At 40.3% G+C, this 26,155-nt stretch overlaps 1 protein-coding gene across 23 annotated transcripts in view; it reads left to right on the top strand.

Moving 5' to 3' along the window:
• The window catches only part of PSD3 (pleckstrin and Sec7 domain containing 3), a 728,752-nt gene that overhangs the window by 686,431 nt on the left and 16,166 nt on the right, over positions 1 to 26,155 (top strand). For all 23 annotated transcript variants that reach the window (XM_063816241.1, XM_024345060.3, XM_024345058.3 and 20 more), the window contains one exon: positions 13,232 to 13,375. In XM_063816241.1, coding sequence (XP_063672311.1) covers positions 13,232 to 13,375 — 144 coding nt within the window. The remainder of the gene's footprint in view (positions 1 to 13,231; positions 13,376 to 26,155) is intronic.

The following is a 26,155-nucleotide window of genomic DNA, read 5'->3' as shown; positions in this document are numbered from 1 at the left end:
TGGGAACTGAACAATGAGATCACATGGACACAGGAAGGGGAATATCACACTCTGGGGACTGTTGTGGGGTGGGGGGACGGGGGAGGGATAGCATCGGGAGATATGCCTAATGGTAGATGACGAGTTAGTGGGTGCAGCGCACCAGCATGGCACATGTATACATATGTAACTAACCTGCACAAGGTGCACATGTACCCGAAAACTTAAAGTATAATAAAAAAAAAGAAGAAGAAGGTACTACTAGAAGCAGAAAGGCCCATTTTAAAGGAATTTTCAGTAATCCAGAGGAGAGATAACCTGCAGAAGGTAGCTGCAGAAGAAATGGATCATAGTGAAAGTGCTTGAGAGACCTTGAAAGTGTAGAATGGACACTTCTGGTGGCTCATGGAAGTAGAGGAAACAGGCTGTCACTGTGGCTTGGACAGCTGGGGACTGTGGTGTCTGACCTGCTTCTGGAGTGTCACCTCACTGTCTCTTGATTTCCCCCCTTGCTTCTTAGACTCCTTTCTTGGATCATTTTCTTCTTTCTGCCTCCAATTCCTGCAGTGGCCAGAGCTCAGAAGCAGACTAAGGCACTTGATAAGCAATTTTCCAAAAAGTTACTTAGACTTAATACAAACAGGGAGAATGTTGTGCCAAGAAAAGGGGGGAAAGTTTCTGCAAAGATTTAGATTAAAAAATGTCATATTTAGTGGCTGGGAGGTCACTGGGTGTCTTAGCCCATTTTGTGTTTCTATAAAGGAATATTAGAGCCTGGGTCATTTATAAAGAAGAGAGGTTTATTTGGCTCACGGTTCTGCAGGCTATACAAGAAGCATGGCATCAGCATCTGCTTCTGGTAAGAATCTCAGGAAGCATGAAATGATGATAGAAGGGGAGAGGGAAACGGATGTGTCACATGGCAAGAGAGAGAGGAAGGGAAAGTGCCAGGCTCTTTTTAACAACCCACTTTCACTTGAACTAATAAAGCAAGAACTACCTCATTATCGTAAGCGTGGCATCAAGCCATTCATGAGGGATCTACCCCCATAACGCAAACACCTCTTACCAGGTCCCACCTCCAACATTGGGGATCACATTTCAACATGAGATTCGGAGGGGACAAGCATCCAAACTATATCATTGGATAACCTTAGCAAGAACATTTTGGTGGAGTCATGGGAAGACAAACCACATTGGCCTTCTTTGATGGGGGAATGAATGGAAGGTAATAAGGAAGTGGAGGAGGAAAATGTGCTCAAGTCTTGCCATAGTTATAAAAACAGAAAGACTAGTAGTAAGAAGGAGGAATCTGTGGTTTCAGGAAAGATTCTTCTGTTTTTAATTCATAATTATCATTAACATATATTGAATGCTTACTTGTAAGCATTACTATTACTGTACAGTTCTTGCAGGACACAATGGCATTGAATTTTTAAGGGTAATAAGTACACTACCACTTTAAAAGAAAAGGAATGCTCTTACTGATGACAAGAAGGTATGTTGGCAGACATCTCCATCTATCCAACTAAAATATGAACTCTTAAAGCAAATGCATTTCTCTGCTTTAAATATGCATACTTAACATAAGCAGCATACCACATAAAGAGTATATCGCATAAAAGGTAAATCACATTACACGATATAAGGGGAGGGAAAAAATCGAGTAACTGGAAGCAAAAAGAAACCTTCCAAAATTGAGTTTTGCTCTATTAATTTTACGATGGACTTTCCCATTGTTCTTTTTCAGTAGTTTGGGTCTTTCTCACATTCAGTTCTATAAAAGATCCAGGGGAGAAGGTGAGTTGAACTAAAGAGGGCTGTTAATAAGCATGTCATTCATGGAAGGTGAATGTAACTTAGAGCAACATATGAGTGTTTCCTTGATTTTCCCTCACTAAAATCTACGGTTCTGTTTACTTTATACTTTAAAAAATGTACTGCTTTCCTATTTAGGGACTGTATACTAGTAAGTGATATGTACATGAAAATGAATGTGTTCATCTGTTTGCGTGTTTTCACCAGAACAGGCAAGCAAACACATTTATCATGGTAGGCACTCTTATTTCTAACAGATGACTTACACTGGAACCAAAAATAGAATGCATAATTTTTAAAAATGTTTTCCTTCATTTTGGACATAAATCCACAGAGATGCAAAAACATGCATATGTAGTATAATCACAATTAGGGATTGAAGATTTTAAATAAGAAGGTAATAACCAAAAAGAAATATCCTGCAGTATCATGTAAGACAAGGTAACTGTATCATTTTAGGAATTTAATTTATTTGGAAAGAAATGAGATGATCTCCGCCACCCCACTGAATTGCATCACCCAGCATTTGCTTTGTGGGCCTCAGCTTTCCATCTAGAAAAATGAGATGGTTCTAGAATGTTTTTAAGGATTTTTTTTTTTTTTTTTTTTTGAGACAGAGTCTGGCTCTGTTGCCCAGGCTGGAGTGCAGTGGCTTGATCTCGGCTCACTGCAATCCCCACCTCCCGGGTTCATGCCATTCTCCTGCCTCAGCCTCTCGAGTAGCTGGGATTACAGGCGCCCGCCACCATACCCAGCTAATTTTTTGTATTTTTAGTAGAGATAAGGTTTCACCGTGTTAGCAATGATGATCTCGAACTCCTGGCCTCAAGCAATCTGCCCACCTCGGCCTCCCAAAGTGCTGGAATTACAGGCGTGAGCCACCCTGCCCAGCAAGGATTTTTCTATCCACAGCTCTGTATTATTTCTTTGCCGAGTCATAATGTTTGTTTCTAAAGATAAGATTTTTAGCTTTGAGAAACACATATGTAAAATTAAGCATGTATTTGGAGTAGCACCTGAGGCTCTTGGGGATATCTATACTGGGGTCATAGTGTGCCTCCAGCAAATCCTGGAAGATGTCTGGCTGCCCCTAGGATTCCTCCAGTACCTCAAAGACTAGCTCTCATCCTTTAACCCAGGCATATTCGAGCGCAGCAGCATTAACATTTTGGTGTGGATAATTCTTTGTCGTGAGGGGCTCTGTGAATTGTAGGATGTTTAGCAATATCCCCAGCTTCTACTCACTAGATGCCAGTAGGGACCCCCCAGTTCTAACAACCAAAAATGTCTCCAGACGTTGCCAAATATCTTCTGGGGTCAAAATCCAACCCACTCCTATTGAGAACCACTGCTTTAGCCAGTGGATGTGAAGCCATGAGACCAGCTATCTTTTTTTCCCATACCCCCACAACCTGGCTCTGACTCCCCTAAATGCCACAATTTTTTGGATAATTTTACTTTACAAAATACAGGTATAAAAACATGAGTGCCTTGCTGGAAACATTGATAAAGAAAGATAAACAGTGTGGGGAAAAATTAGACGTTCAATTAAAAGATTGTTTGGTGCTTTTTCAAGACACAGTGTTTGTCACCCTGTCATTTGTGGGCTTGCTTTAATTTATTCTTGTCTTTTATGCAAAACACATTAGCCTTAATCATTAAAATTGATTATTGCCAGTGCAGCGTGGTACTTTCTGAACAACTCTGCTGTGTAGGAGGAGTCGCCTTCTTTGTTTTTCATGACAGTGTTGCCAGAGCACATTTTTCTTCTATTGGGGGTGGAAAGACTTGTTTGAAAATACAAGTTTTGCTTCTCCTTCTGGTGTAGCTCTCCAAACACAGAACTGCATGGCTGGCCCTGTTCACAGTCTGCTCACAACCTCCTTTTCTGCCCACCAGAGAAGTCATTTCAAACTTCATTGTGCACAACAGCTATGTGGGGACTTGCAGAAAATGCACATTTCCCAGCCCCACCAGGTCGTTCAGGTCCAGACTGGGGCCCAGGGACATATGTGTGTTTCTCTTCCACTCCAGGCCGGCAGGTGGCTCCAGATCCCACTTAGACCCTACACTGTAGGAACCTGTGCCTACCCTAGGTCTTCCCTTGCTTCTTTAGATAATGGTGCCCCAGGACATCTTCATTTCCTGATATCTAGGTCTGTTTTCTTCGAATTCCAACCATTCTCTTATAAAAGTTTGAATCCATGGGTACTAAATACTTTTTTGGTCGGACTTAAGATGGATACTGATCAGAAGCAAAGCAGTCCTATGCTTGATTCTCACGCTGAAGTAACCCCACCCCTCCTTTTGCCCTGTGGTATGACCACAAGGCAGTGGTGCTCAGAGCCAGGTGAGTGGAGCTGACCTTACGGGCAGTGGGATTTCAGGGGAGGAGGTCATTCTTGTAGTTGCTTCCTTCACTGTGCCCCCACCCACCCATTTCCACAGTTTCTGTCATAAAGTCCTGTCACTTCTACCCTCTAAATATCTTTCTTTTTTTTTTTTTGAGACAAGGTCTCACTCTATCACCCAGGCTGGAGTGCAGTGGTGCCATCTTGGCTCACTGCAACCTCCACCTCCCAGGTTCAAGTGATTGTCCTGCCTCAGCCTCCCAGGTAGCTGGGATTACAGGTGTGCACCACCATGCGCAGCTAATGTGTTTACTTTTAGTAGAGACGGGGTTTCACCATGTTGGCCAGGCTGGTCTTGACCTCCTGACCTCAGGTGATCCGCCCGCATCGGCCTCCCAAAGTGTTGGGATTACAGGCATGAGCCACCGTGCCTGGCCAATATCTTTCGTATTCTACACCTACTGCTTCAGATTTTTGTCATATTCTACCTAGATCACTGGTCTCCTCACTTTTTTGACTATTCACCTTATCCCAATACTAAATATTTCAGCAGGTATCTTTTAATATATGATGTTTTTTTAAAGAAAATAAACTACATTTTCCACTGTCAATCCCAGTAATAAATATTAGTAAACCTTAACATTTTGTAGTGCTTAGATTAAAAAAAAAAAGAAAACTTTAAATTTTTTCCCAGTGCCTAAGGAGCTATTAAAATTTTTGAAAACTCATAAATGAGTTCAGCACTGTTAGACATGCAGGGGTGTTTTTATGGTATGTGAATTGTATCTCAATACTGATTTTAAAACTCTCTCCAGTGGGTCATCTTGCCTGGGCTACACACACCCCACTTTGGAATAATCTGACCCAGATGATTTCTGTAACCACTTGTGATCTCTCTTCCACTAATCTTATGTCCTTCTGATCCACCCTTTACAGTTCTGACTAAAATATGATTCTAATTATGTCACTTACCCTTAACTGATTCATTTTTTCACATTCAAACTCTTTGATGTGGCCTTAATTGTTACCCACACTTTTCCTGAATGGATAGATTTTTAAAAATTCATTTCTTAGAGGTCTGTATTTAATATATATTAAGTACCCAATAAAACAAGTAATTAAATCATGTGGAAGCTATTTTGCTTATACTCATTAAACACTGTGTTTAAGGTCTAAAGCTGTGTTAAACATGAAATTATGAAACAGTCTTTTGGATTGAGCCTCCCTCAAACTGACTCAAAGACAGGTGTTCTGTATTCTAAATTCTGTACCACTTCGTTTTGAAAAGCTTCCAGTGTTTAGCAGTTTGACTTGTAAGTTGCACTGCGGATCCCTAGATACATGATTACCCTGAAAATCATCAGTCTCCTTTAAGACAGCACAAAGGAAACAGTCTAAGCCCTCCCCTCTGTACCTTCACTTAAAAAAAAAAAAATTATATTTGTTCAGCTGCTGTTTACCGAAGATCCTGTATAGCAGGTACTATGTTAGGTTTTGTGGGCATTATAAAAACAGGTGAGACAATTGCCTTGGCCCTCAACTTCTGAGAGCTTAAGATATTTGTTAATGTTAGGCAGGTAATGTCTATAAACCAAAAGCTGCCACATACTATCTCTCTGCTCAACACTTTACTGGATACTGGAGGATTTAAGGGAAGGAAAAAAGTGACCTTTTTTGCCTTTTTAAGAGCTTGTAATCGGTAAAGGAGATAAAACTCACACACAGGTCAGGGTATATTTTGTGCTAAGCATATGACATAGACATTTAGGTGCTGCCGTAATGCAGAAGAGGAAGAAATGGTGCGATCTAGAGTAGCATAGGTTTTGTTTTGTTTTGTTTTGTTTTTGTTTTTTTCTTTTTCTTTATCTAGACAGAGTCTCACTCTGTCGCCCAGGCTGGAGTGCAGTGGCATGATCTCGGCTCACTGCAACCTCCGCCTCCCGGGTTCAAGCAATTCCCCTGCCTCGGCCTCCAGTGCAGTTGGAATTAAAGGCGCATGCCACCACACCCGGCTAATTTTTGTATTTTTAGTAGAAACGGGGTTTCACCATGTTGGCCAGGCTGGTCTCGAACTCTTGACCTTCAGTGATCCACCCATCTCAGCCTCTTAAAGTGCTGGGATTACAGGTGTGAGTCACCACGGCCAGCCTGTAACAGAGGTTTTGAGTGGAATTTGGAGCAAGGTGAGTAACCCTGAGTCCAGTCTGCACGTTTGAGAGCTATAGCAGAGGAGACCTGGCAGCAGTGGAGTTTACCAAGAGCTCTGAAAGCTGAGTTCAGTATTGATCTGTCAAGTAAGACAATGTGCTGAAGCTATGTTGTTGGCAGCCCTTTGGATTTCAGAAGGCTGTTCCAAGGTGACTTCATGATAGAAGTTGGGAGAATGTGGCTTCTGCCACTCTGTCCTTTTGTCTGAACTGGAGCAATTACTTGAACTCTCTGGATCTCCATCTTCTCTAAGAAAAAGAGGGTAGAAAGGACAGTGGCCAGGTTCTCTTCCACCTTAGAACATCTAGGTTTCTGTATCCCACAGCTTGGAGGAAAAGACTGGTGGCAGCCACTGTGGCTGTTCCCTCTTCTTATTCCCAGCACCCAGCACAGTGCCTGCTGTATGGGCGCTCGGTGAGGTTCACGGTTGGATAAATGTGTTCTCTGTTGCCCGATTCTCTCTGCCTTCTCTCTCATTCTTCCTCCTTTCCCTCTTGGAGCCATCTGCATTTCTATTTTATTGTTTCCTTTAAGTTTTCACAGCTTCTCTCTCATCCTTCTCTCCATGATAAGTACTATGTAAATCTTATACTTGGTATAAAAAGATAAGAAGCTAATTTCTGGCCCTTGGTCCTGGGCTTTGCATCAGGGGAGAAGGACTGTAACTCCAGGTCAGCCCTTGACTCACACTGCAAGATCTTCAGCAGCCAAGTTGCCTGTTCCCATTGCCTGATCAGTTAAGCAATACTGTCTTCATAGAGATGACATTAGAGCTTAATATTTTAAAGGAAATTATGAAATTGTTCTCAAAATCTAAGTACTATATAAGTAGGAAAAAAATTAAATATTTTTTAACAATTTTAATTGACCACATAATAATTATATATATTTCCAGGTATAATTGTGATGTTTTGCTGTATCAATTTTTTATGGTTAGAACGCTTAAATTCTATTCTTTGAGCAAGTTTGAAATACACAGTGCATTATTATTAACTCTAGCCATCATGATACACAACAGAATTTATTCCTCTTGTCTGATGTTTTTCATCCTTTGACCAGCATGTCCCCAGTCCCTTGCCCCCAGCCTCTGGTAACCACCATTCTCCTTATTTCTATGAGTTCAATTGTTTTAGATTCCATATATGAGATCATCCAATATCTGTCTTTCTGTGCCGGTCTTACTTCAGTTGGCAAAACGTCCTCCAGGTTTGTCCATGTTTTCGCAAATGACAGAATTTCCTCTTTTTTAAGGGTGAATAAATAATATTCCATTGTGTATATATACCACATTTTCCTTATCCATTTTTCAAAGGACACTTAGATCTCTTCTAGATCTTAGCTATTGTGAATAATGCTGCAGCCAAGAGCTGTTCCCTCTTCTTGAAGAAGATACGGCATGGTCTCACCATGAGAATGCCACATCTTTTTGAGATACTGATTTCATTTCTTTGGCTACATACTCAGAAGTGGGATTGCTAGATTATTTGGTAATTCCATTTTTAGTTTTTTGAGGAGCCTTCTTACAGTTTTCCAGATTTTCCTGACAGCATTTGTGAGGACAAATGTTGTATCCTCACATGACAGAAGACGGGGGCAAGAAAGGGTCTAACCTATATCATTCCAGCACTTTCATAAGACACTTATCCCTTCATGAGGGACTCAATCACTTTCCAAAAGGCACCATCTCTTAATACTACATAATGAGGATTAAGTTTCGATATGAAGTTTGAAGGGGATACAATGAAACCGTAGCAAAGTCCTTTGCCCATTTTTTAATTGCTTTGTTTTCTTGCTTTTGTATTGTTTTGAGTTCCTTATATACTTTGGGTATTAACCCCTAATATAAGTAAATGAAATCCTAAGTGACTTCGAAAACTTGCCTTTTAGATAAAATGTTGTTGTATATATTATGAAAGGTCTTACTGATTTAAATCTATTGACATATAACCACAACAACTTTTCTTGTATCTAGTATTTTCAATTTCATTTTTTAAAAATTATCACTTCCTAACTTAAAACAATTTTATGAGTTTGTGGTATTTTCTATCTCCATGCCTTTTCTTTGTCAAATGTAATATTTTTCTGCCATCTCTGAAATCTATTTTGCTAGTATTGTCTTCTAAAAACAGTATGTATGCATCCCTAAAGAACTGTAAAAGCAAAGACAAAAGAGAGGGGGGATAAAAAAGCAAATTCCTACTTTGTCTTTCTTCATCATGTCTATTACAAATGTAGTTGTCCTGAGTCTGAGAATGTGACATCTCTATGGCTGCAACCTCTCTCCCGTTGTTTTTTACCATTGTTTTTTGTTGTTGTTGCTGTTGTTGTTTTTTTGTTTTTGTATGTATGTGTGTGTGTGTGTGTGTGTGTGGAAAATGTGTATCTTTCTTATCATGGGATTCTAGCACTGGAATAATTTGCATGGTCAAGCTGTGTCCATAAGAGCCGCTTGGCATTTTTATTTCACTGTTCAAAATGGACAGATTTAAGGAGATGTGATTTTAAAATGCTTTATTTTGAGCTTACTTTATTGACTCCTGCCTTATGAAGCCAGTGAAATAGTAGTGAAGCATTTCTCATTGAACATCAGCACTTCTTCGATTAGTTCCTTCATAAAAATATAGCCTAAATGACTAGCCCTTTATGCTGCTGTAGAAACAGATTTATGTAACATAGCTTGGTAACAGTGAACAAACCCTAGCAAGCCCTGGTATTGGGAGGAAAGTGAAAAACATAAGATGTTGCACATATTGTCATTCTAGCCTGTATTCCTCATTAAAATAAGTAGAAATTGGGATTTATTCAACAGAAAAAGAGACATTTGAATATTCAAGATTGGAAAGCCTAAATCTAAAGCTTTTAGAAGAAGCAAACATCTGAAAGCATATTTGCATAGATCCAAAGTAAAAAAAATAGAAGTTTGTGAATTCTTTTACCAAATTACCTAAAATCCTATTTTTTCTTAAATAAACTGGATTCTATCATTGGATTCTAATTATTGGATTCTAATTATTTCCTAACCAAAAATAGAAAGAGTTTGATTTCTTAACATATATTATAAATAACTATACTGATACAAATCTATTTTTTAAAAGGCAAACAACCCAATAGAAAAATGGGTCCAGTAATCCACAGAAGAGGAAACCCAGTAAACCTATGAACAAAATCTCATCCTCATTCATATTCAGGGAAATGTAAATTCAAATCACAGTGGCTTATCATTTCTTACCTATGAAATTGGCAACAATTTACAAGTATAATAACATCACATTTTGACAAGGATGTAAAACAAAGAGAACTTTCAGACCTGCTGTGGAAATGTAAACAGATAAAAACACTTTAGAAAACAGTCATCTTAAAGATGTCCATATTCTAAAACCCAGAAATGCCAACACTCTGTGACACACTATAGAAAAACTCTTGCTCAGATTCCCTAGGAGACATGTGTAAGAATGTCTGTTGCAACATTTTCCACACACACAGACAACATTATAACAGGGAAAAAAAATCCCACAACAGAAAACCTGAAAACAAGCTAAATATCCTTAAACAAAATTGTAATGTGTCCTGCAGTGGGGTACTATGCAATGATTAAAAGACAGGAACTAGAGCATATATGTAGATAAATCTTAAAAACATGTTGAGTGAAAAAAAAGTTACAAAAGAAAGCCTTTAATTAGTTTTTATATAAAGTATAAAACCTAGAGAATACACTTCTGGTTTTGTTTTTTGTTTGTTTGTTTGTTTTTTTATTGATCATTCTTGGGTGTTTCTGGCAGAGGGGGATTTGGCAGGGTCATAGGACAATAGTGGAGGGAAGGTCAGCAGATAAACAAGTGAACAAGGGTCTCTGGTTTTCCTAGGCAGAGGACCCTGTGGCCTTCCGCAGTGTTTGTGTCCCTGGGTACTTGAGATTAGGGAGTGGTGATGACTCTTAAGGAGCATGCTGCCTTCAAGCATCTGTTTAACAAAGCACATCTTGCACCGCCCTTAATCCATTTAACCCTGAGTGGACACAGCACAAGTTTCAGAGAGCACGGGGTTGGGGTTAAGGTCATAGATCAACAGGATCCCAAGGCAGAAGAATTTTTCTTAGTACAGAACAAAATGAAAAGTCTCCCATGTCTACTTCTTTCCACACAGACACAGCAACCATCCGATTTCTCAATCTTTTCCCCACCTTTCCCCCTTTTCTATTCCACAAAACCGCCATTGTCATCATGGCCCGTTCTCAATGAGCTGTTGGGTACACCTCCCAGACGGGGTGGTGGCTGGACAGAGGGGCTCCTCACTTCCCAGTAGGGGCAGCCGGGCAGAGGCGCCCCTCACCTCCCGGACAGGGCGGCTGGCCGGGCGGGGGCTGACCCCCCACCTCCCTCCCGGATGGGGCGGCTGGCCATTTGTTTTGTTTTTTTGAGATGGAGTCTTGCTCTGTCACCCAGGCTGGAGTGCAGTGGCGCAACCTCGGCTCACTGCAGCCTCCATCTCCCAGGTTCAAGTGATTCTCCTGCCTCAGCCTCCTGAGTCACTGGGATTACAGGCACATGCTACCAGGCCTGGCTAATTTTTGTATTTTTAGTAGAGACAGGGTTTCACCATGTTAGTCAGGCTGGTCTCGAACTCCTGACCTTGTGATCCACCTGCCTCAGCCTCCCAAAGTGCTGGGATTACAGGCGTGAGCCACCGCACACCCGGCTACACTTCTGTATTTTTATGGTTACATATCTTTATATATGAATAACACTGAAAAGGAATGAGATGAGCACGTACATGTGTAGGGAGTTTCCATTTATTTATATTTTATTTCTTAAATTCCTATGTTAGATCCATGGGTGTTTTTCATATATCATTCAATATGACTTTTTATATATTTAAAACTTTTTTTAGAAAAGAAGGAAAATACATCATGCTTTTATTTTTTGAAGTGGTCTAGTCACTAAATATCATTTGTCAAGAAGTCTATTAGGTAATTTACATGTTGTAGTAAATACACAAAGGAAAACAACTTTGAAAGAAATAAAAACTATTGGTATAGTTTGTCTTAGCTCAGGCTGCCATAACAAAACACTATAGATTGGGTGGCTTCCATAGCAGACATCTATTTTCTCACAGTTCTGGAGATGGGAAATCCAAGATCAAGGTGCCAGCAGAGTTGGTGTCTGGTGAGGGCTCTCCCCTAGGGCTGTGGATGGCCACCATGGTCTTCCATTGGTGCTTGCACACAGTGTCTCCTCTGATAAGGGCACTAATCCTATTGGATATATGCCCCACTCTTATGACCCCATTTAACCATTATTACTTCTTTAGGGACCCCATTTTCAAGTATAGCTACACTGAAGGTTAATTCTGAGTGGACACATTCAATCCATAACATAGTTGATAGTCTCCTTGCCGGAAAGTAATAGATGAGTAAGAACTTGTAAATAAAAGCTACCTGAAGCATTTTTGACTTTCAGCATTATCAGTATACAAATAATAGGTTTGGAGATGTAGACTCCTTTCTAAAATCTCAAAATTGGTTTCTTTTCTCCTTCGTCCCTTTCTGGGACTTCTTGGAGTGTTTCATTTTGTTTTGTTATAGTTGGCATTTAGAAATGAATCTTGTCATTTTTAGATCACTCCACGTGTTCATGCTACCTTTCTTGTTCATTTTTCCATTCGTGTACTCTGCTTTTTACTTGTCATTTTTTTCTTCTATTTTGATGGTTTTTGACTTGGATTTTGTTTTTGTTGTTTGGCTTTTAAGATGTACATTATTACAAAAGTCCATAAGATATTATATGTGACGCTCATAATTTCTGGACACCTTTTTTTCTAATTTACAACGATGTTATATAATTGTAATTTACTGTCCATAGTTATTCATTTTCTGGTTTTGTAAAAAATTATTCCCCTCATTCTACAAGATTTTTGTGTTCTACAGTTACGTTGGTGTTATATAAAATACATTTATCACCTAATTTAGTCAGATCTGTTTCATTTGCCTTCACCCATTTATCTTATTGTACGTGTGAAATTTGGATAATTTGCATGTGAAACTAGAACAGTAAGGAGTCATACATTTTCAAGAATGCAAGAGAATTCCAAGAATGTTTTTAAAATGCTGGCAGAAGGTTCAGTAACATATCTTTTTGGGTAGCCTATTGCTAAGGTGATATAAATGGTACCCTTAGAATGGAAATCCTTTGATGTAGGATCAACCATATTGCATTGGTACACGGTACCTATAATAATGCTACTAAGGCAATAATTGCTAAATAGGTGGATACATTTTAATTGACGGGCTGCTTTGGGCCAATCAAGTTGAAGGAACTAAGAACTCTGCTGCTTTGGAAAGAGAAAAGCGAGATAGCTGCATGTTTTAGAATATCATCTGGTAAGCTTCAGAGAAGAAATATTTCTTCGTAGCTCTGCTTCTTTCAAAAAGGAAAAAAAATATGCACATAGACAATTCATTCATTGTGATGGATGGAAAAGCTGGCAGCATTGCTGAGTGGGCATGAAATGGGAAAGCCAAGGTGTGCAGCTTCCATGCTAGCTGCTTAACTGTTCAGCTGGTGACATGCCTGTCAGGGCATCTCTTAAGGCCTGGTCGCAACTCAGGGGCGTTTACACCTGATAAAGAGCTTGGAAGCCATTTGGTTTTATGACAAGGGACCTAGTTAAAGAGGTTGGCCTTGATTGCCATCCCGGGAAGGAATATATGAACTATGTGGACAGTGGCGTGAGAAAGCTGGAAGGATGTGGCAGCAGAGGCACATTGGGCTGTTTTAGTGAATTAAAGTCATTCAGCACAGGGGATTTTTTTAAAGTATGCTGTGCTTTGTTATTGACTTGTTTTTTTGAACGCTAAATGGCACCACGATTTCCTGCAGGAGGAGCAACTGAAGTCACATGAAAGTAAGCTGAAGCAGATCACCACCGAGCTGGCCGAGCACCGCTCATATCCCCCCGACAGGAAGGTCAAAGCCAAGGACGTCGATGAGTACAAACTGAAAGACCACTATCTGGAGTTTGAGGTGTGTTGCACCCAAATGTTAGTAAATGCTGATTTCTGAGTTTTCTTATGATCTGTCCATGAGGCGGTATCTTTCTTTGTAGTGTCGCTGAGAGAGGCGTATCTTGCCCCTGGCTCTAATTTGGGAGCTCCTGGCAAGGTCATGGTGGCCCCTCTTGTTTGTGATTCTGTTTAAGTGCCAAGCAAACATCAAAGAGTAACCTGCCAGTTTATACACTTAAAAGCAAATAGCCTGCCTGGTTGGAATAGTGTGCGCCCGCTTTGAGGGGAACAAAAAGAACAGTAGAGGGACACACCAGGGTAGACAGCTGCTTTCTGTATCCCTGTGTCTCTTCCGGCAGAATTGGAGTCAAAAAAAGCACAAGGGAAGAAATGAGCCACAGAGTTGATGTGAGGCATCAGCTTTTCCCTGCACATTCTTGCTGTTCGGCAACACTGTGCATTTTTCTTCTTGTCACCCACTGCCCTTCAGAAGGGGGTTGATAAATTAAGTTGTGGCACATCCATCTATACAGTGAGTGTGCTTATTAAAAAGAATGGCGAGGATCCATGTGCTCTGGCATGGAAAAGTGTAAAATTTAAACCCAAGTTGAAAACAATATATTTCCAAATATTTCCATGGCTCAGTTTTCTTCCAAATTAATGTCAGGGTTAGACTCCCTTAGCCTCTACCTTCAGACATTTAAAGTGTCTTTTTATTTTTAAAGTAGGTAGCATGCAATACAAAATGAAAAGAATTAATTATTTTGACTAATTTGACCTGTTGTTTTTTGTTTTTGTTTTTGTTTCTGGTGGGTGTGCTGAATCTGCCTTTAGCTGTTCTTTTTCATTGTAGCTCTGGCCCCTTTTACTTCTCATTGTTCCTCTCCTTTGTTTTCATCTTATCTGATTTCCTCCTCAGGCTTGAAATTTAAAATCTTCTAAGTGTCCACATCCTAGCGATCAGTGTCTGCGGCATCTCACACCTGTCCCTTCCTTGCGTTGCTTTATAACTACTTCCTTTGCTGAGCCCTGGCTTTCTCCTCTCTCACTCCGCTGTCCTTCCGTTCATCCTAAATCCTTTGGCCGGTTGTTTTTCTGAGGTTCAACCCAGATGACGGCATTCCTCTGCTCGACAGCTGCCTACAGCTTCCCCCATTCCGCTCCCCCAGTTACCTCCTGAAGAAAGTCTCAGTTCTTTCACCGGAGAGGATTTGGCGTCTCCACGTTTCCACAACCTCCGTCTTTCCCACACTGGCCTCCCTACGGTAGTCACATTTCTGCCTACTCTCCCCAAACACACGTTTATACCTTTGTTCACTTACTTTCCTCTGCCTAAGATGCTCTTCCCATCATCTTCATTTCTGACAGTCCTGTTCGTCTTTTGAGGTACAGCCCAAATTCCTCCTATGAAAAACCTGATCCGGATATACTAGCTGGGATTCATCTGTTTCGGTACTTGGCACAATTTTTTTAAGCTGAAGTTATTTTCATCTGTCTTTGTACCTGTAGTGGATTCCGTAATACCTCCCCCTACCCAAAACTATGAGCCTAAGTTCATTTCCAGCCCTTGCTCTATGTGTGCTTGCTGAATTGGATACAATTTCATAGAAGCCTTAAAAAGTCTCTGAGTTATAATATTTCTTTTATCAAATGTAGCATTTGATTAAAAAAATGACACTTCCACTACAGTTCCATGTACTAGTTTTCTTCATGGTCAAGCAAATCCTTGCTCTGGGCAGAGAACTCTACTAAGAGAACTGTTTATTTTGGTAAAGGTAAACATTTCTTAGCAAAAACCGTAGAAGCCTTACCAACAAAATGCTTGAAAAAATAAAATAAAAAATAAAAATAAACCAACAACAAAAAACTAGGCAGCTCATCTTTCCCCAGGCTGGTTCATTCTTGGGAAATGGGAGTTCTCAAAAAGCAATCATTATTCTTCACACTTCTGAAGTGGCTTTAAGCCATAGGCCTGTTTTGTTTCACACACGCTAATTAAATTTCCCAGCACCTCAGTCCCTGCTTCCAGCACTCAGCACCTCACTAGAGCCCTTGATGCCGAAGGTGGAAGGGCCTGTCCCCAGGAGGTGGGGGGTGGCTGCAAGGCCATGCAAAGCTTGCCATTGCTAGGAGCCCTCCCTACTTTTGAGTCGACAGCGCTACCTCTTTTCTGAAAATGTAACCCACCAAGAGCCAGCATTTTCAATCCCTGACATGAAGTTAGACCAAGTTTTGCAGGGATTAAGTCTTGCTTTCATCAAATCGTCACCTCAGCGAGCTTGCAGACTGCATTCCAGGGCTCATTAAAATCAGACCCATATGCTAATATGTCAAGCAGGTTGACTTGTCTGTCAAGCTCCTTCACCTGTGTCTATCAGAAAGGCGCGAGGATACCTGACTTGGTACAGCTAATATTTATGTCATGAAAGAGGGAAAATTTCAGCTGTCATCTAAAAGGGGTTTTGTATAAGTAGTGCTTTTTAAGAAGTGAACAATTGTTTTTCAGTAATTTAAATGAACATTGAAGTCATATGTCATATTGAGTCCACTTTGCTATTGTTGCAGCCACCGGAATTTTTCTCTTGTGAGTGCTTGCAGAGAGTCTTTGCACAGCATCCTTTGCTTCATAAGCAGCATTCCCTGAGCAGGCCGCTTCATAGCAGATATAAGAGTTATTGACCATTTTTCCCAGCTTCTGGAACACTGACTAATTGATGCACGTTTGTTGACAACATGCGTGAAATTTTATTATTGTATGTAAAAGATAACATCAGAGGAAGTAATTCTCTGAGAAACCTTAGTATTCATTATTTCAACAGGACCAGAAGCTCCCATGAAAACAAACCTGGTGACTGTTCTCACCTAGGTGAGAGCAGACAGCAGTGTCTGCAGTTCAGTGGGAGCCCACAGATGGGCAGTGACAGGAAGAGGAGCTTTAATCACCAGGGAAGATCATAGGCATGAATGGGTGCTCTCACCTCCTCCTATGGTGGGTCCTTCTCAACGGGGCCTCCCTTGGTTTCAAAGCAATTCTTACCATTTTCACAAGTCCTTGGTAAGGAAAAATACTTTTATTTTGGCAGAATATTAAGCTGTTAGTAATAACACCAGGAGTGTTACTAATTGTATGCATTCCAGTTGTTTAAATCCCAGGTTGCTTTGAGTACAAACAGTGCTTCATGGTGAGCCAAATTTACCTCTCTTTCTATGCCTTAGAAACTGTCCAAACTCTGACAGTAAATAATCAGAAATTCTGGTAAATACAGGGTTTGAAAAAAAATTTACAGAGAGCAAGGAAACTTCCATCTTAGCCTGTTAGAAAAGAGATTCACTTTTACTTAAAGCAGCAAACTTTACTCAGAATGGGCTCTCTTCATTGACTTAACTCTAAGGGAAGGGATGTTACTGAATTGGTAACCTCCAAGCTGTGGTTTGGAATCTCATCTTACTTCTAAAAGAGGCTTTAAGCATGACAAGTCTACATTGAGAAACTCACCATCATTTCCCAATTTCAAGAAATAAATATCAGAAATAGCCACATTTCCTTATAAATTAACTTTTTTCTATTTTATTCAGTTCCCATTTTACTTAAAAATATTTAATTGATCCCTGTGCTTCTAGTATATTGGGAAACAGATCAAGTTCTGGGGCAGATCGATGTTTTGTGTCAATGTAAAAGTTTACAAGGCTCCAAACAAAGCACAGTTGGTTGAGCTGTTCTGGAAAACACCTGGGCCGCTTAAGACACAGCACCATTACAGAAATTCCCTTGACAGCAATGCAGTTGGCCCTAATGTTTTGGTTTTATGTTTCTTCAGCTTTAAAAACAACAGCTACTGGAAGGAGATGACGCTGTTTATTTCAAGATATTTTTCCTGCAACATTTAAGATGTTACAGATGCAACGTTTAAGATGATTACAGATGTTAACATAATCCTTAAATTAAGCTGGACCTGAGTAGGGAGAGGGAAAAGATGCACCAGCCCAAGCCTATTAAATCCATGACTGGGCTACAAGAGATTTACTACAGGGGAATTGCTGAAGGTCAGGTTAATAGCTGGCTTTCAGGTCATTGTAAAGCCTGTTAGAAAACCAGCCAACGCAATGCCAATGAATTGTATGTTGCCAGCCCACCTAATGTCAACGTGTTTTCTTTGGCCAACATAATACTGTATTTGTTTTCATTGTAATTTAAATGCGTTTAGGAAAGACAGGTCTTGTCCTTCTCACCATTCCCTGTTATTAATATATCACATCTGATAACTTTCTACAGTTAGTGTCATTGCTCTGGTCCCTGAAGGCTTTTGAGTTTGCAAACCCTGTACTAGAGGCTGCAGCCAGTTTTATATGTATTAAGTATTAGTTAGATCTTTGAACATGGGCTTGGAATTAATGGTCCCTTCATGCTTGGAAGGAAGATACTTCTCGGTATATGTGTTTTCAGGTTCCAATCCAGCAGGAAAAAAGAGAATGTCCACTTACCTCATGACTGAAACCAAAGACTTAGAATAAAGGTCACTTGACTTAATGGGCTTGAATTCAGCTGAATACCCACTCCTGAATTGCGACCCAGAGTAGCATATGCTTATGGCTTAAGACAGTTAGAGCCCACACCAACCACATGGCTAGGAAATTCAATTTTAGAAACAACAAATGTCCACTATAACAAAACTTATAAATTTCTTGGGACAGAATATTTTCTTAAAAATCTAGGACATTCTTGAAGCATGATGCACCTTTTTCTGAATTTCTAATTCTTGGTGACATTTAAAACAGCATGATTCCTTCCAAAATTGATATATGTGCAAAAAAAGAATACATTCTATTCAAAGTCATTAGGGAAGCCCATAACCATTCATATCTGGAGGCACAGATAATATAAATTTCAGATAGTAAACCTTTCATTTTACTGTTGAGTATCTTGTTGCATAGTGAGTAGCGTTGGGTAGTTTGATATATTTCCTTTGGAGAACACTTTCTGGTTGTGATCCTAGCCTTATTCCTCAGATGGTTTATTTTTATTTGTCAACATTGGGGAAGCAATTTTCATAGTAGGGGCCATTATCTAGGTCACTTTTCCTTTCACAGGAGCAGTGCAGAGGCATATCTCAATACAGTGCCAACTGTCACAAGGCAAACCCACCCTCTGAAACAAAATTTTCTAGCAATTAAGCTGCAAGCGGTCTGGATCATAAAAGTGCAAAGATAGCCATTATTTCCCTTGGTCTTCCTAGTGAAAGGAAGGGAGAAATTCTGTTAAACTAGTTAAAGAAGATTAGTAGCAAAAGTCTCAATCTTAGTAAGTCAGTCTAGCGTGGAATCAAATGCTATCTCCTTTACAGAAGACATGACGGAGGTGATTATACATCTGGATCTGGAACTGAGATAGTGTAGGTTAATAGAATTCTTGGGGAAATTGAAGACTTTTCTTTTTTTCCTGGGATACTAAGTACAGATGGTTCCCGACTTAAGATGGTTTGACTTACAATTTTTCAACTTGATGATAGTGCAAAAGTGGTATGCTTTCAGTACAGTATTTAGTATATTACGTGAGGTATTCAATATTTTATTATAAAACAGGCTTTGGGGTTAGATAATTTTGCCCACCTAAGTTAATATAAATGTTCTGAGCACATTTAAGGTAGGCTGGGCTAAGTTAATGATGTTCAGTAGGTTAGGTGGTGTAAATATATTTTTGACTTATGATATTTTCAACTTAGAATGGGTTTATCTGGGATATAACCCTATTGCAAGTCAAAGAGATTCTGTATTACAATTATGAGTCAAAAGCTAGAGATGTAAGATCAACAGTTTATACCCTGAGTCCAGTTAATAATACAGACATGATCCTTGCCTTGTCATTTGAAATTGCATTTTGTATTACATAATGAAAGAGGACTAAGAGCTCTGAATTTTAATCTTTAAATGATAACAGCTGCTTTTGAAGAGAAGCGGAGCCTAGCAACAGGATTCTTTGAGCCACATTTTTAGTCGATGATTGCAAAGAATTAGGGCCATTCCTGAGAAGGAAGAATAAGCAGCCAATCATGTGATTTGAAATGACTCCCTGTCCTTAAATCCCTCCTTCATCAATCATTTACTGAAATGCCTGCTCTGATAAGGGTCACTCTATTGGGTAAAGGTATTATCTGCAGGAAAAGGACAAGTAAGCTGAGAGACAAAATCATAAAATTAGAAAAAGGACTAGATTGGGAATCCATTTTAGTCTTGTAATTGGTGCATTTGGCATGACCTTATCCTTTCTGAACCTCAGTTTCCTCATTATAGAAATGAGATGGGATTGGGTGAATTAGCTGATAAGATCCCTTCCAACTCTGTGTTTTTAGGAGAATGACACATTAACAGCAATTTGTTTTAGATTATGTCACCTTCACAAAGATTTCTATGAGTGTTAAACATAAAACAAAAATATTTCAGTTCAGGAATGTCAGGTGATATAGATCAGTGCCTTCCGTTAGAAATAAATGTAAACCACCTAGGTGTGAATTTAAATTTTCTAGTAGCTACATTTAAAAATTGAAAGAAATAGGTAAATAGGGTGACATCAGCAAGATGGCAGAATGGGAGCTTTCTGTTGTCATCTCCCGGCAGAAGCCTTGATTTAGACGTATACCACAGACAAGAGTACATTTGTGGGAATCCATGAGTCCAGTGCAGAAGTTTTAGCACACCATTAGATTATAAAATCTGAGAATAGGGCCAGGCGTGGTGGCTCATGCCTGGTAATCCCAGCACTTTGGGAGGCCGAGGTGAGTGGATCACCTGAGGTCGGGAGTTCAAGACCAGCCTGGCCAACGTGGTGAAACCCGTCTCAATTAAAAATACAAAGAAACCCCATCTCTGTTAAAAATACAAAATTAGCCAGGTGTGGTGGCACATGCCTGTAATCCCAGCTAATTGGGAGGCTGAGGCAGGAGAATCACTTGAACCCGGGAGGCAGAGGTTGCAGTGAGCCGAGATCATGCCATTGCACTCTAGCCTGGGCAATAAGAGTGAAACTCTGTCTCAAAAAAAAAAAAAAAAAAAAATCTGAGAATAGACAGAATAATGAGTATAAGAAGAACAGTTTCACTTTATCTATGTCACCCCTACCTCAAGGCAGAAAGGTCACTGCCAAGAGAGCCCCCTGCAACCATGACCTGCAATTTCTTCCACTGGGGAAAGTGGGAGTGTAATGAGTGAGTGTCTGGCTCCCTGAGACGTGCAGGATGCTGCCTAAGAGGCTAAACTGTTTCACACCCCACTCAGAATATTAAGGCAACCAGCACAGCTGAGTGGTTGAGAAAGATTGAAAGCAGGGAAGAGAGGCCATGGAGGCTTCTAACTACTCTGTAGACCTCCATCAGAAAGTTCTCCCCAAGCTGCATGGGATGCCTCACCTACAGATCCCTTCCCCCAGGTGGTCCACAGGCACTCCAAATGCTCCATGCACCTCACACTCCCATCCCCACCCCAAGCCAGCTCCCAATGCATGCACTGCAGATAGTAAGTGCAAACTACCTGTCATACAGTCACTGAGCTCAATTCGGTGGGATTCAGAGAGGGCACACAAATTTGAGCATTAGAGGACGCTGGCCAAGGGCACGCAAATGGGAGGCTCTCAGCACTCAGCCTTGCAGGATCAAGAGAACACGTACAGTGTAAGAATTACCCACTAATTGAAATGAGAAGTATAGAGTAGACATGTCCGTAGAAAAGGTCTGAGAGAGCCTCAAAATCCCTAGCTTGGCTGTTTGGAGAAAGTATTCCTCACCCAAAGACAGTAAAGACTGAAGATAACTGCTTCTTCTAATGCAAAAACAGCAGTGCAAGACGTTAAGTAACACAATCCTGTAAAAATCAAAAAAAAAAAAGTAATAATATTCTAGTAACCAATTTCAAAGAAATGGACATCTATGAGTTGCCTGAAAAAGAATTCAGAATAATTATTTTAAGAAAACTCAGTAGGCCACAGAATACAAAGATAAGAATACAAGAGTTCATTGATTCCTCAATGAAATCAGGGGAACAATACAAGAACAAAAGTTCAATTAAGAGAAATTATTTAACAACCCAAACAAATTCTGGAGCTGAAGCATATACTGAATGACATTTTAAAAATGCAATAGAAAGTGTCAACAGCAGACTTTCTTATGCAGAAGAAAGAAGCTGAGAACTTGAACACATGTCAGTTAAAAATATCTAATCAGATGGGGGAAGAAAGGAAAAAGAATGAAAAGGAAGGGAGAAAGAAATCTACAGGATTCATGGAACACCATCAACAGAGCCAATTGCTGCATCATAGACGGTAATAAGGGCAAGAGAGGGAACATGGCAGAAAGCTTATTTAAAGAATACTTATTTAAAGACTGAATACTTCCCAAATCTAGAGAAAGATATGAATATCCAGGTACATGAATCTCAAAGACCTCCAGTCAGGTTCCACCCAAAGAGGAATTCACCAAGATATATTATAATCAAACTGTCAAAAATTAAACATAGAGAATCTTGAAAGCAGGAAAGAAAGGGAGTTGAGAAGTGATGTCTGCAAGATGGCTTACACATACCTGGCACTTATGCCCCTCACAAAAACAACTGAAACTCAATTAGAGTGTCAGAGGGAAAGCATTAGAGTGTAGCAAGAGAGTAGTGACATCCCTGTAGTGTTCAGAAGCCCAGGAAGGCAGCATAGTGAGGGTGATGGAGCACCCTGCCTCTGCCAGCTCATTTTCCCTGCTGAGATTAGCTTGGAGTCAAGAGGGACTACCCCCTTGAGGGGAAAAGGTAAGCAAAAGATCCCCACCGGCTTCCATTGCCACTGAAGAGACCTGCAGTTCTTACTACAAGAGTATACCACAGCCGTAGCAAGCCCTGAGCCTAGTTTGGGGAGCTGCCTGTAATTCACACAGCTACATTGCTTCAGATTAGGAGCACAAGTTGTGCATCCCTCACTTTACCCTCTTTATGTAAGCTACCACGATATGGCACCACCTTGAAACCAGATCCACTGCTAGAGTGTGTCCTGCTCTGAGGGTTGGTAGCCTCTGTGTGCCACCAATCTTGGGTCTCCACCGTCATTCCACCAGGCTTACATGGGTGGGTGCCCAGTGCTAGGGCCCAGGAACAACTGTGGACTCAGATCCTGCACACGAGACAAATTAATCCCAGGCTGGCTGAATTAATGCAAGCTCCTGCCCCTGTCTAGAGAAACAGCCCAGATGACCCACCAAAGGCATACCTGCTCTTCAGCCAGCAGAACCACCATGTTCCCTCACCTCCAGCTGGAGGTACAAGCCAGCAAATATGTCCCTGGCATTCTTATCCCCGAACCATGGAGCAATTATAGCCTGTGCAACTTATATGTGGAATCTAAAAAACTCAAACACAAAGAAACAGAGGGTAGAATGGTGGTCACCAGGGGTTGAGGTGGGGGTTGGAGGGAAATAAGTAGATGTTGATCAAAAGGTACAAATGTACAGTCATAAGATGCATAAGTTCTGGAGACCTAATGTACAACATGGTGATTGTATTTAATAATAATGTATTATGTACTTCAAATTTCCTGAGGATAATAGATCTTAAATATTCTCAACATAATGAATAAATAGATGAAACAGGTGAAATTAATTGTAGTGAGATTTTAAAATTTTTACATTATATGTCCAAAATATTTTACATTCTTTTTTCCATATTAAATCATCAAAACCTAGTGTTTGTTTTACACCTGCAGCATAGCTCAATCCAGTCTAGCCCCATTTGGCATGTCTCATAGCCACACATAACTTATGGCTCACTGACTCCTTGGGTTGGAAGGTGCTTTACCAAGACAAGCTCAAAATTGGACATGGACTGGTAAGATGACTACTTATGGTACTTCCCATTTAAAGGATCACTTAAACTGGAAATTCAGAAAGTTTAAAATTACTTCAAGGCTGGGCACGGTGGCTCACGCCTGTAATCCCAGCACTTTGGGAGGCTGAGACAGGTGGATCATCTGAGGTCAAGAGTTTGAGACCAGCATGGCCAACATGGCGAAATCCCTTCTCTACTAAAAATACAAAATATTAGGCGGGCATGGTGGCGGGCACCTGTAATCCCATCTACTTGCTAAGGCAGGAGAATTGCATGAACCTGGGAGGTGGAGGTTGCAGTGAGCCAAGATCGCACCATTGCACTATAGCCTGGGCGACAGAGTGAGACTCCATCTCAAAAATAAATAAATAAATAGACTACTTCAGGTCCAAAAGGAATAAATAAATGTAGGTGATGAAATGTCTTAGGAGATCACTGGGGAAGGTAGTTTAGATCATAGTTCCTTCAGCTGCTCCTCAAATCACACTTTCAGGATTTCCTGGAAGAACTGACCCTGTCCCATTAAGACTGGCATTAGCCCTTTTGGAGCTGTAAGTGTGACACACAAGCTGTCATGGAGAACTCTGGGAATGTGCTTCTGAGGGATACCCGGTATGACTTCTGGGAATTCCAGTACAATCAGAAGGAAAAGCAAAGTGTAAACCAAAAGATTAACCACGTGCCCTATATTAAAATGTTGCCATAACAAGCTACCTTTTTTGTTTTAGAAGATGTAAGTTACATAGGGAAAAACTTAATGAGTGACAAACTTTTATCCTTAGGGAAAATTTAGTCTCTTACCCAGATAGCAGTACTTCTTTAGCCCAGATTACTTATCTTGGGTAAGTGGAAGCTTAACCTTCTATCCTTGTGTTTCAGAGGCTAATTTTTTTTTTCCATTTTGTTGAACAACAAACTCGGTAATCCCGTTAATCAAATCAGGGTGCGTTTTCTTTTTTAATTTTATACTCAGCTATAGTCAAAACCATCACAAGGCCAAGCTGGGTGGGACCTTTGGGAACAGCCAGAGCCAGAGGCCTTGTGGGTGGCAGGTCTTCGTAAGGTTGCTCTGTTTGTGGTTTGGAACCGGACAATTTATTTCTTGAGTTTTCCACCTAGAAAATAAAATGTGTGGTATTTTCTAAGTAAGCTTTGTAGACTTACAGAATGTTCATTTTAGTTTCGAAAAAGAGATGAGAAGCTGAATACTTATACAGACTGAGTTTAAAGAAAGAATTTTGAGAGCTAGAGAAACAGTGTAAAGAATGAGAGAAATCATAGTATTTTAAAATTAGTTTTCAGCAGGAATTGCATACTCTTCTTAACAACTCATATCTCCTTCTTCTTCTCCACAAAGAGAACAGTGTTGTTATTCAAAGGTAAAAGCACCTGCTTTCTACTCCTGGTCTTGGCAACTGGTTGGACCCCGAGGAAAGGAATAGCAGGGCCTGGAGGTGGGGAGCGTCTACTGATGGTCACTCAGCTCTCCTTCCTCTCTGAAGGGCCTGTCCAGGAAACTCCGTAGGGGCACTGAAGAGTAAGATAGAGCTGAGTCCACAGTCAAGAGCAGATTCCTATGAGAGCTTCATGGGGTGGGGTATGGGAACAGAATGCAGACAAATGAAGCTCTCAGAACACTTCCTACAGACCCAAGCCTCCTGGACTGTGCTAGTGTTGAGCTCTGATTGTACCATTATATTAAAAAGTAAGCTTTTTAATGTTTAATTTTTTAAAAAATGAAAGTCACAGAGTTCATTTAGAGAGCAATAGGGCAGAAAGGGAAAATGAATCAAAAGAATGGAATTCACACTTTCTTTGGATTTCCCAGAAAGCCATGAACACGAACTATATAAATAAAAATGTGTGGTTATTTGCTATATTTAGGCAGTAGGTTACTACTGTATTCTGAAGCCTGACATGGGAGTAGCATAGGGAAAAGAAAAAAAAAAAACCTGAACATTTTCTTTTTAAAAATGTAATTTTCAGCATAGCTTTCATACAGGAACTCTGTTTTGAATGCATATGCTTTCTTAAGTCCGTAGGTAGTGGTGGGTGGGCCACCTGGTCAAGGAGAGTCTCTGCAACTCAATTCTGCCATCATCCCATAGTACACAGAAGGGAGATGAGCAGTCCTCACTTGAATAAGCAGTTCCTTCAGAAGCTCCTTGTTTTGTTTGTTTGTTTGTTTGTTTGTTTGTTTGTTTTTTTGGTTTGTTTCTTTGTTTTCCATTGTAGAGATCTAGGAGCAAAGTGTATTGCTGTGTACATGACATTATTGCTTTTCTGCTCATTTTGTCTTAAGATGGCCTTTTGCCCTGTCTGCATGAGAAAACAAAATGTCAGCAGGAAATGTATTCAGGATTTGGTTGCTAGATCAGTGAGGTCTGAATGCAAATAGGAGCAGTCAGTTAAAATTGCAGCCCAGTTGTATTTTCATTCAGGTTGTTACTATCGTATTCATCTGAGGTCAAAAGGAGATATTATTCTATGAAATGGGATATAAAATGGTATGCAGGGCTCTAGAGAGAAACTGTTCAGTGAGATCCATGTAAATATATGTGTGGATATGATTAAACTACTTTTCAAAGAATATCAATAGTTGTAATTTTTTTCAAAACACAATTAACATTCAACCCAAGTAGCAGTTTACATGGTCTTAGACACGATAATTTTTATTTATCCCTCGTAGACATTGATGCTAGTGAAAAGGGATTTTTTTCCCTACATATTTAGGAAGTTTTGTTTTTGTTGTTGTTGTTTTTTTTTTTTTTTTTTTTTGAGAGAGTGTCTCGCTCTGTCGCCCAGGCTGGAGTGCAGTGGCATGATCTAGGCTCACCACAAGCTCCACCTCCTGGGTTCAGGCCATTCTCCTGCCTCAGTCTCCCGAGCAGCTGGGACTACAGGCGCCTGCCACCACGCCTGGCTAATTTTTTTGTATTTTTGTTAG

The sequence above is a fragment of the Pan troglodytes genome, chromosome 7, assembly GCF_028858775.2.
Source record: "Pan troglodytes isolate AG18354 chromosome 7, NHGRI_mPanTro3-v2.0_pri, whole genome shotgun sequence".
Taxonomy (NCBI): domain Eukaryota; kingdom Metazoa; phylum Chordata; class Mammalia; order Primates; family Hominidae; genus Pan; species Pan troglodytes.
This window is presented reverse-complemented; position numbering and strand designations above follow the sequence as displayed.